Source organism: Camellia sinensis, chromosome 14 (assembly GCF_055761805.1).
Source record: "Camellia sinensis isolate YWXY chromosome 14, ASM5576180v1, whole genome shotgun sequence".
Classification (NCBI taxonomy): Eukaryota; Viridiplantae; Streptophyta; class Magnoliopsida; order Ericales; family Theaceae; genus Camellia; species Camellia sinensis.
Window position 1 is genome coordinate 80,108,242 of NC_138974.1, and position 12,492 is coordinate 80,120,733.

At 32.5% G+C, this 12,492-nt stretch overlaps 1 protein-coding gene across 1 annotated transcript; it reads right to left on the reverse strand.

Annotated features, from left to right (window-relative positions):
* Positions 1-3,031: 3,031 nt before the first annotated feature.
* CSLA02 (cellulose synthase-like A02) lies at positions 3,032-12,166 on the reverse strand. The gene is made up of 9 exons (XM_028207757.2): positions 11,368-12,166; positions 11,147-11,245; positions 10,286-10,538; positions 6,099-6,209; positions 4,990-5,126; positions 4,633-4,746; positions 4,325-4,524; positions 4,020-4,214; positions 3,032-3,793 (listed from the first exon to the last, which is right to left on the reverse strand). The coding sequence occupies exons 1-9, from the start codon at positions 11,695-11,697 to the stop codon at positions 3,634-3,636; spliced, it is 1,599 nt and encodes a 532-aa protein (XP_028063558.1). The 5' UTR covers positions 11,698-12,166; the 3' UTR covers positions 3,032-3,633.
* Positions 12,167-12,492: the final 326 nt, after the last annotated feature.

Genomic DNA, 12,492 nt, shown 5'->3' on the forward strand with positions numbered 1-12,492 from the left:
TTCATAAGCTTGCTCAAGCTTTTCATCATCACTTCCCGAGAATTCATCATCAGTGGCATTCTCAACTGGGCTCTTCGGAGATTCTGTTCGTCCTTCAGTTTCGAAAGCCGCCATGAAAGTAAGGAATTGTTTATGTCCCTCTTCGCCTTGATCTTCGTTGTCACTTTCATCTTCATTAGATTCTGATTCATCATCCCAAGTGATGGCCAGGGCTTTCTTCTTCTTCAAACGAGTGGGGCATTCTGAAGCAAAGTGGCCAAATCCTTGGCATTCATAGCATTGGATTCTTTCAGAGTTCCCTTGTATCTTTCCTTTCTCCTTCTTGACTATGGGAAAATTTTTGAGATCCTTGCCTGATCGGTACCAACCAAAATTTCTTTTTGAAGATTTTTGAAAAAGAATCCTAAACTTTTGGAGTCTACTCATACTCATAAATCTAAAGGCAAAGATAAACTCAAAATTTTTTCCACAACTTTGGATTCTGGTATTTTTTCACCTAAATTGAAGCTGGAATTTACAATATCACTCAACTTCGCATAAAATTCATCAAAGGTCTCACTATCTTTCATTGAAAGGTTTTCGAAACTAGACGTGTGCCTTTGAAGTTTTGAGCGTTTAACAGAAGGAGTGCCCTCATGAATAGTTTGTAAGATATCCCAAGCCTCTTTTGCCACTTCACAATTATAAATATGACTAAACTCTTCAGGTGTGATAGCGCAAAAGAGAGAATTGATAGTTTTACTATTCCAGCTACTATTTTAGTAATCAATTGTGTCCCATTTTCAATTGGTTTAAGGAATGTTACTCCATCAACGGTAATTGTTGGTTCGGTCCACCCATTCCTGACAAATTGCCAAACTTTTTCGTCTATTGATTTCAAAAACGATCTCATCCGAGCTTTCCAAAAAGAATAATTGGATCCGTTAAGTATGGGTGGTCAAACTATAGAATTTCTCTCACGAATTGAGTCCATTATCACAAATCAAACAAGATCTCGCTCTAATAGATTTGTAAAACAAAAAAAATAGAGCGACCTACTCTGATACCAATTGAAAAATCTAGAAATCCCCTAGCTGTTGATTTGTGATTATGTATCAATTTTAAGTAATATATAACAATCCCAATCAAACAATCAAGACAAATCGACACAACGATTTTACGTGGAAAAACCACAATTGGACACCTCCAATTGTGATAAAAAACCACGGGCAACAGCCACAAAACAATCCACTAAGAAGATATAAAGGAATTACACAAGTATACTCTCAATTACCTAGCGAATCCACGCCCGAATTGAACCAACATCTATGTGCCTCTTCTAACCCTGTTTTCACCTCGGAATTGTCTTGACGATGAGCCACTCTGGAATCCACCAAAGCTTCAGGCTCGAATTCTTCAGAATCTACCGAAGAACAACTCTCTTTTTTGTGTAGAATGAACAAACAAGCCTTTGATGTATACTGTTTAAACCATGAGTTGAATACTCAATGAAAACATCAAAGAAAACTAGCAAAATATCCCCAGATATAAACCTTAGAATCCAAAAAGAAGATCTAGAGGACTTGTCCAAGTTTTGGAAGAAAAACCAACTACTTATAGAAATCTAAAGTAATCCTAGTTTTGGAAGAAAACCAATTCCTTATAGAAATTCAAGAATCTGTGTTCGCGCGGTCCGCTCGAGCGTGGTAATTCCCGCTCGAGCGAAGGCTTCAAAATTGTGTGATTTATATAGGCTTCACGCTCGAGCGGAAGTTTCCACGCTCGAGCGTCGAATCGTACCATCCAGTACTTTTTCAGGCGAAACAGAAATGCTGTGAGCTTGCAATCCCCGCTCGAGCGTCACTTTTCCCGCTCGAGCAGGACGACCAAAATTGGAAAATCTGAAAAACTTGATCCTCTTACAACCTCGGTTTTGATCCATGGAAATTGACAAAGGCACGATTCGGGTCGGATTCGCATCTATTAAACTCATACCCTCACTGAAATAAAAGGTGCGAAAACAAATACAACTAAAAGGAGTTTTGTCAAACGGGGTTGCCAAGAATAAAACCTAACAATATAGATCCCCACTTACATTTAAAAAATTACACTTACACCCCTATCAGATTAAAATGACATATTTACCCTTTAGCCTTTATACATATAAAATAATAAATAATGCAGATATTTTGTTCATTCCATTTCAAGGGAAATGAATTTTTTTTTAAATTTTCATGTCTTTTTTATTTTTACTAAATTTTTTAATATTTAAGCAATTTTTTATTTTTTAGATACACCTAATCTAGATATACTTTAGAAGCACAATATTTTGTGATTTTTTTTAAATTCACCAAATACAGAAAAAAAAAAACAAAAACAAAAATACAAAAATTCAATACATTATCTTATTTTGTTGTATTCAATGGATTTTTTTTTAAAAGTTTTTTGTACAAATTTTGTACTTTTTAAATATATCTAGATAAAATTGATCTAATCTAGATATATGATGGAAATAAAAATGAAAAAAATTATATTAATATATAAAAATTTATAGAAAAAAATCACATAAAATTGTTGTGATAGTGATATTATTGTAAATATAAATTGTGTTTATGGGTGTTTTGTTTTAAAGTGAAATGTTACTATTAAGTTATATAATTGTGTTTGAAATTTCTATATAAAATTTATGTTTGTATATCATCGCTCAATAAGAATATATATTCAGATATAATTTAATGATAAAAAGTTATAGAATGTAGTTATGATAATAAGAAGAAAAAATGGCAAGAAAAAGGACAAAATGATTATTTAGAAAAATTTAAGGCATGACATCAGCAATCTAAGGAACAATTTATAATGAGATTACAATTCTCGGGGAGAGAAATGTAATTTTTCAAATGTAAGAGGGACATCTATATTAAACAAAAACCTCAAGGGTGTCAGTGTAATTTACCTTCTTTTGTGTGTGTGTGTGTGTGTGTGTGTGTGTGTGTGTGTGTGTTTCTCATAAAATGAAAACAAAACCATCTTAGAGAAAGCACAAACAGGAAAATAATTGAAACTATCAAATACCCTCCATTCAATTAATTTTTTCCCCTTTTCTCTAATACAATCGTCTATGACCAAATAAACAAATAAAGACTCTGCAAACTGACAAAAACTTAGCTTACAAGGTTGGCCCTTTGCCATTAGCTTATTCCCTCTCCAAGCTCTAAAATAAAAATTTTAAGAAGACCCAAAAAAAAAAAAAAAAAAAAAAAACTAACAAATTAGATACTCAACAAGATAGAAAGAAATACAAAGTCTCACAATTACAAAGCAATCTATTTCAATAAAAACAACACACTGACTTCTCTAATCTTATATGCAGTTTCTTCTGCTTCAATCTTTTCATGTTCATATATGTGTTCACACACCATTCTGTTCTCTCTTTTTTTGTTTTTGGTGTTTCCGGAGACACAAACAGCTAGAATTTTCTGCTCAACACGATTAATAACTCGACTATGTTTTTTTTTATGAGCTGAAATTGGAATAAATGCAATCAAGTGTCGATAACAGAAGGCACTAGTATATATGCTGGTGTAGATGTAGAGGAGAGAAAGATTCATGCTGAGATGATGAATGCTAGCAAGGAATCTGAGTGTGCCGCCACCACTAAGTTGGGACAATGGTGCCAATGTAGCCGAATCCCATGATAGTAAAGGTTATGGTTTGGAGGAATAGGTATATGAAGTAGTTGTTCTTCCCATACAGAAAGTCATAGCATCCACTGAAGAAGAGGAACGCTGCGAATCCCAACTCCAACATATGAATTCTGTAAATTTTTAACCACAAATCAGTGAAAAATTAATTAATGTGTAAAAATAAATACATACAAACCATTCATGTTATAGAGTAGAAAATGCACACTTTAGATGCTAATAGGTGACATCACAATCCTACTAAAGAAGTGAATTTCTAAATGTTTCTATAATATAACAAATGTGGGCAAGCTTGCACACATTTTCATATAAATTGAGAAATTTTCAAGTATTTTTCACCTGTCTCCGATCTTGAATATGGGTTTTCTTGGTCCTTTCGTGTTTGCTTTGTTTTTCATCATATCTCCAAGTTTTTCAGTGACAACCCATTCATTAACTCTCCCCGCTTCTAGCAGACCAATTAAGGTTGCCTTTGTCCGGTGCAGAGACATCACATTCTCAAACAGAATCCAGTAAAACAACAGATGAACAGACCTACAATTTCAGAATTGTGTTATTTTAGCTATTGCTTCTGCTAGAAATTGTGTCTTGTCCAAATAACAATGCTAATAATAGTAATAATTAGTTTGAAAAGTAGAATAGACCTTGGAGTTCCAACTGAATTCAAAATGGTGATGATACAAGGGATGTAAATGGCTCCCCATTTAGGAACTTCGACTTCAGGTACCAAAATGGTCAATGGAAGTACGACACAGTAGAACATGAAGGTGACCATATGAGCTATGACCTTTCGGACAAAGAAGAAGCTATAGATCACATACACCTTCTTAAAGAGTGTTACTTTCTGCAGCAATGCGTAGAATGAAAGATTGGTTAAAAAATTAGTCCAATTGTTACAAAGCCAACACCTATCTTGTTTTTTAGAGCGGATTGTTTTTGAAAACAGACTGACCTTGTTTCTAACAATTTCCATCACCATTTTCCGGAACAAATTTGCAGGACCGCAGGACCATCTGTGCTGCTGGAAACGGAAGGCTTTGAAAGTGCTAGGAAGTTCACTTTTCACCTATTGTATAACAAATAACAGTACACATTAATGTACTGTGACTCTTATAAATAGAAAAAAGGGGACATAACAATCATCAGACATAGTACTCTCTGCTAATTTTGAATTTGTTGTCACTTTTAAATTACTTATATTGTAACATTTCTTTACAAACAAAAAAAAAGTGAGCCATGAAATGAATTGGGGATAATCTTCAATTATTTATTATTAAAATATGCAAATAAATAGAAATTAAATAAATACCTGCAGGTCACCAAGGTAAACAAATTTCCATCCCTTGAGACTGGCTCGGACAGCAAGATCCATGTCCTCAACTGTTGTTCGGTCCTTCCACCCACCTGCTTCATTGATTGCAGCAATTCTCCATACACCGGCAGTCCCTGCAGTACTATCTCATTAATTCATTGTAAAATGAAAACAAATTATATTAATAGTAACCTTTAATTACTCAAAAAGCTAGCAGGCCTTGTATTCTTTTGAATATTAGTAACTTTTACAATGCAAATGGATAAAAACAAAACTCAAATGTGAAATTTTCTTGTAGATTTATGCTAATTATCACACAGTTTTACAAGTCATATTCCAAATTTGTTTGGTAAAGTATATTTTTAATTGATCGAGGTTCTTAAATTTGAGTGTCAAATTCTCAGCTGACAGATGTTGGCAACATATGACAACATCTTTCCCAACATTCTCAGGGTATGTGTCAATCTTGTTTAGCAAATTTTGCTTTACGTTTTGTAATTTTCTTTTCTCATTTTGAAATTTCAGGAAAAAACTTGCCAAGATGTTCAATCTAATTTCAACAATACTTATCCATCAGTTCCAATCACTTTAACATACCACATTTGTGTATAGATAAGTTTTATATGTATTGGTATATGACTTTGTAGTTTGGCAACTTTTACCGTTTAGGCATTTGCCAAAAAAGAGTCAAGACCAAAATAGCTTTGGAAAGTTTGTATATATGTGCATTGCTTGACTCTTGGAAAAGTGGCTTAACTAATAATTAAGGTCATGTGTGGATCTAGCATTTGAGTAGGGATTTATAAAGAGAAAGGAAAAGGAAGAGGAAAGTGATAGAAATACAAGCTAAATTTTTTGTCACTTTTTCCTTGTCTTTCATTCCTTTTAACAAATTCCTGATCAAATTCAAAATCCAAACACAATTTAAGTTGTGTTGGATATTGGAATTGTGGCAAAAAAGGAAAAAAAAAAAAGAATGAAGAAGTGAAGAAAAAGAAAAAGAGAGCTTATAATCCGTACAAGTTTTCCTTTCTTTTTCTTTTTTCACCACAAATTTGTGTATAAATTCAAAATTCAAATACAGAAAAAAGTGTAGTGCATTTTACCATTGAAACCAAAGAAGGCATGAGTGGCTGATCCAACTTCTTGCTCGACCGTGAAATGATAGTCCAATGACATCTCTTGCATTCTTGTCATCAAGCACTCATCTGCATTTACTGTAAAAACAAAAACCACCCAAAAATAAATAAATAAAAATCAAAAAATGAAAAAACTACTTTAGAATTGCCTTTACATAATGCAAGCAAATCCAAATTTCAAGATACTTTTTTTTAATATTTATAAATTAGGACATCATTTTCACACAAAGAATACTAAAGCTAAATGGACATATCAGTGTCAATTCGTTTTTTTTAGCACTTGGGTAAAAATTTAGCATAATATATACTACGAGCATATTTGTCTTCAGGATAAAAGAAGAAAATTAGATTAATTATTTGTACGACCCATTAGTGCGAAATAGTATATCTCATCACAATGAGACTTTATCAAAATATAACAAAATACACAATAATGTTATCCAATATCATCATTTCCTAACATAGGATCCTTGACAACCCTTTCTCATTTTGTGGGGTCTATTATCTCATCACATATTTTAAGATTAATCATATTTTTCATCATCTACTATACTGACAATGTTAGATGATGATACACCAATCTAATTGAAAAATTATTTTATTTATTTTCCTAATAAATAAAATTGTTCAATATGAAAGGTAAAAAAAATTAGGGTTACACTTTCTCATTGTATCTTAAAATAAAAAACTGACAAGAGATCTGTATAATATATGAGGATAGGGGACATTGCATGTGTTGCCACAATAAAGGCTGAGAGAGCATTGTACCTCCCAATGTTAGCCCCCATCACATGTCTTTATGTCAACCATCTTCACCCCACCCCCTCTCCTCTCCTCTTTTGGTATTAACATTGGTATAGTTTATATTTTTTTGATTTTTAATTTTTTATGAAAATACATGCAAAAATAATAAAGAGTGATCTCTTATTACTAAATTCACACTAAAATGGTTGTACAAATGTTTTTTTTTTTAAGTCTTAAATTTAGAAATTATTTATAGAGAAATTAATAAGAATTTGTAAAAAATATATATATTTATTATTTCTAAAATTATTTCTAAAATTCTAAGATTAAAAAAAGAAAAGAAAAGATAAAAAGCAAAGTACTACAGAGCACCTCCCTCAAATTGGCCACTTACATCACCCTGCCATTGCTACACCAAGGCAATCTCTCAATAATTTTTGCAAAAGGCTCAGAATCTGCTGTGGCCCGTACCTATACTACTTCTCCTGCAACTGCTGAGTTGTAAACCCACTATTGGTTTCTCAAAATCCCCCGATCACATAACAAGCCGTGCCTACTCTTTGTTATCACGTGGCTCAAACCTCAACAGCTCGCCACGTCATCAGAACATACTTGAATTTACCAAACTGTCCTTGTGCATGCAATTAATGCCGTCTCTCTCTCTTTCTAGTGTCGGTGGCGAATGCGACTGGGGGTCCACTAAGTAACATGTGGTACTCCCTACCCTACTAACCGTTTTATACCAGCACGTGGACGTACGTGGACACAGTCAAATGACAATTTTACCCTCAAACTTCTTTATATTCTTTATAGTAGTTTTTTTTGACCTTTTTCTTGTAATAATAATAATTTGTTTTGTCTGTTTGTTCTTGACTAAACGAAATGACAAACCTACCCCGGATATCTAGCACTTCCATCCCCGTCAATCATGGGTAGTTCTGGACAATGGCTAGGGGCAATAAATAAATAAATAATAAAATAGATCAAGAAATTAACAAAATATAATGTCATATCCAAAGTATAATCATTTTATTTTTTCTCTCACAAAAATAAAAAAAATCAAAAAAATTCATTCCAAATGAGATTTTTTAGTATTCATTTGGGATGTGGATTGACTTTTTAACTTTTTGAAATGTTTTGAGAAGATGATTAAAAGCTATTTTTTTTATTTTTTTTTGGCTTTTTTGTGAGGAGAAAAGTCAAAAAAAAGCCAAAAAAACAACTTTTAACCATCTTCCTCAAACACTCCAAAATAGGCCTTTAGTCTGGGGCTAAATAGCCTCGTTTGGAATGAACTTTTTGACTTTTTTAATATTTGTGAGATAAAAAATAAAATGATTATGATTTTAATGTAACATTTTATCTTACTTACTTTTTAGTTTATTTTGTTTTTTTATGATTATTTTAACTAAAAAAATTCCAAACTTTTTCTTTCCACGACTTAACCTCAAACATAACCAACAAAATTAAAAAATTAAAAAACAAACCCACATTCCAAACTAATCCTACATCATTTTGAAAGATACATTCTGTGAATCTATTTCCATATACTTACACATACACTGACATATACATACATATATATATATATATACTATATCTTATTTACAGTAATTAATAAAAGTCACATCCTTTTTTTAAATAGCCACTGAAATTGGTAATATTAAGGCACAATTAGTGGCATCTTTTTAGCAATCCAATAATAGAATTAATTATTATTATTGTTTTTGGGGGGTTTGTTTGTTGTATATGGCGGGAGTAGCTGGCGTAGGTGTATTTTGATGTATGTGGGGGTACAACACGTGATCCTACGGCTACAAAACAATCCGATTGTCGTAATCCGACGGCTACCATTAAACCGGTCCCACTCCGTGATTAATGGGTTTTGGCAGGACTCCCTCTCCCGTGCAGTCTGCAACAAACCCCGCCGACAACAACCAACCACGTCAAACAAGTAATTTACTTCTAATTTTCTTCTTCTTCCTCTTCTTTTTCTTTTACTTCTAATTTTCCAAAGTATATGATTTAATTTTCATTTTGGTTTCTAAACGTTAATTTGTATCAATATGGCCCAATTAAAAGCCACTTAGACCCGTTATTTCAATTAATTTTTTATAAAAAAATATATAAAAAAATATTATGACAATTTTGTAGTGACTTTTCAGCTACAAGTAAGCCCTTAGTTTTGTTTTTCACATTCTAAGCATCAAGTAATACACCTTTTCAATTTCACCCTTATTGGGAAAAACTATGATATATATCTTATAACTATAAAAGAAAATAAGAAAATGATATAATTTTATAATTTCTAAGTCATAGCTAAAAAAAAAAAGTCAAACACAAATGAGGTATAATTAAATTTTTTTAAATAATATCATAATTAAAGAAAAAATTAATCATAGTTAAAGAAGAAAATAATGTAACCATGATGCATATGATGAGGGGTATGTATAATAGAATTCTCCGTAAATATTATATTTATTTTGCTTTGACCCTTTTGTTTGGTGTGATAACCTTTTAGGGCTCTTTTGAGAAGTGAGATAATAATCGAAAGTCAACTTTTAATCTATTTTGAATCACACATCTCTCATATTTTTTACACATTTTTTTTATAAAAAAAAAAATCAAAAAATCAATTTTTTAACCATCTTTTTAACATGACCCTTAATTAGTTCAAGCTAAATTTGAAAAAACTTAAGATTAAAGGCTAAAGTAAGAAATCGGTAAACTTGAAAGGTACAAAATACAAACTACCCTAAAATAGTACTCCAAATCTATTCTATAGTTGTACATCTACGTATGCGTACCCATTTACATGTGTAGTAGTTGCATAACCACTAAAATGACATTGACCCTAGAATAGACCACCGACAGTTTTTTAGGGTAAGCATAATGAAAATTATGGGTGTCATTAATGTTGAGTGTGGGGTAATTAAGGCGTGAGCTTAATCATTGTTAATCAAGGATACATAAAGCTATGTTTGGTGTACGCTCCTTTAACCATTTTAGTCGCAAAAATATGAAATAGACTAAAAAATTAATAAAATAAAATATTACATCTAAATTATACTCATCTAATTTTTTCTTTCACAAAAATTAAAAAAAAAATCAAAAAAACTTATTCCAAATGAGGGCACACAAAAAATCTTATTTATTAATATTCGTTTGCATTTTATTTTACGGTAGTGTTACATGCACTAATTAGAATACTAACTAGTCTACCAACACTAATTATGACATCATTATTAATCTTACTCATTAATCACATTACAAATTTCAAAAATTTCTTAAATTATATTATATCATCAATTGATACACTAATTAGTGCATATATAATTATTCTTTATTTTATTTATGTAATCAATTTCTGTGTTCTTAATAGAATGGACCGGGGATTCAATTGAACTTACCAAACCTCCAACGAGCTTGAACAAGGGCAATCTCAGGGTTGAGGGCGAGGAAGGGGATTGCTCGCCGGAGAAAGTCTGGTTCCGGTCGAAAATCAGCGTCGAAAATGGCGACATATTCACAGTGTTTGACATAATCTCTCTTCAATCCTTCCTTGAGAGCACCAGCTTTGTAGCCTCCCCTGGTTTCTCTGATTTGGTATATTATGTTCACTCCCTTGCTAGCCCATCTTTGGCACTCTTTCTCCACCATATCCTACAACATTAAATGTGTTCTTTTTGTTAAATTTCAATACCCAGATGAGAAATTCAAGAATGTGAGTAATCAGTGATTGCGGGTTTGGTATGTCAATAATGGGTTTTCAATTATGGGTAATGGAGTAGTTGAGTATGACCCTGATGTTCTTTGATCTTGGATTATATGGCATGCAATGATATATTCATTTTTGGTTTTGGAGATTGAGATGAAACAAATTGGGCAAATTCACACAATTTATGAGAATAAAACAGAAAAAGTAAAAGTGAAGCTATTAAAAGTGTTATTCTAGCCATGAATATTAACAAACTTCTATTATCTCTAAAGAACATCATTGACACTGACATTTTAAAGTCATACCCACCTGCATTTTGGAGCGATTATGGTGTGAAATTGGTTTAATGACAAAATTAACAGAAACATCAGATCTGAAAATGATTGAATTAGGTAGCAGAGTGATGCAATGGTGAAACTTAGATCAAGAACTGAGAAATTTGAGATTTGGGTTTTGGTAAACAAGAGGAAATGCTGCAACTGAAGTGAATTTCAAGAAAAATGAACTTTTAGTAAAGGCCTGTTTGGATGGGTAAGTTAAATTTTTGGAGTACCTTGACTGCAGGGTCTGTAGAGTCATCAAGTACTTGAATCACAATCCGATCCGACGGCCATGATAAGTTACAGGCTGCCCCAATAGAGATCTTGTAAACCTGTCCAAACACACCCCAAATATTAGCTTTTACTCATATACCCAGGAACCAAGATTTAAGAAAATCAACAATGCCAAATCAAACACTTCATAACAAGAACACAGAGAGCGAGAGAGAGAGACCTCTCTTTCATTGTACATTGGGATTTGAATAAGGACAACAGGGAAAGCAGAATTGCCGATTTCCAAGTCTTCACGAAATGGCTCCCAATTGTATCGCTTGTCGGGTTTTTTCCAGAAGAGCTTGACGAGTATGATAACAATACCCATGTAAAGCCTCTCTACGAAAAGCATGAGTGACATAGTCAAGCATATATACACAGCGAGCTGGAGCACAGGGACAATCAATGGTGCTTTGATTAGTTCCCAAATCAACCCAATTTGCCCCGCTATGTCATCTCTCGCCCCCTGAAATGTCTCTGGTATCAGAGCCTTTGCTGTTATATCCGCCATTTTTCTAAATCAAAAACAGAGCACTCAAAACAGGGCACTTTTCAAAAAAAAAAACAAACCAATTAGATCTACTCTCCCTCTCTCTCTATATAAAACTATGTATATGTCTGTATGGGCTATTGAACCCAGTACAGATCTCTCGATCTCTTGCTCTTGCTCTGTTTCTCTCTGTGTCTCTCACAGTAGACTATGCTCTGTTTCGAGGTCTTCTCTCTCACAGTTTCTGCCCAAACTAGACTACTGTTTCTTTCTATCAAAGTAGAAGAGAGACAGAGCGATGTTGTGGCATTGTGACAGAGAGGGAGAGGGAGAGAGAGAGAGAGAGAGAGAGAGTGTGCGAGGTGTGGAGAGAGAGTAGAGCAAGTAACGGAGACAGAGAAGTGGGGTGTTTTATAGTCAGTATTTGGCCTTGGTTTGGATTTTAACACCGACTCTCTCTCTCTCTCTCTCTCTCTCTCTCATTTGCTTTTTCTTTTATTGTTTTTAAAAAATATTTAGATATATTTAGGATACTTATATCTCATTTGACAATTATCTATTTTCATTAAAAATTAATTATAAATTATTACATTACTCTCTTTATTTTTTTATACATTTTTTCATAAAAAATTAAAAAATTATTAAAATAGTCTATTTCTAAACGAGATCTTAATTATGTAAAAAATTAAAAATTACTAAAATAGTACTTTTCCAAACGAGACTTTAATTTATTATTCTTAAAATTCATGATGTGTCTCATAAATATTAAATTTAAATTGAATAAATATTTTATCTTATATAGTCTAATCTTAATAC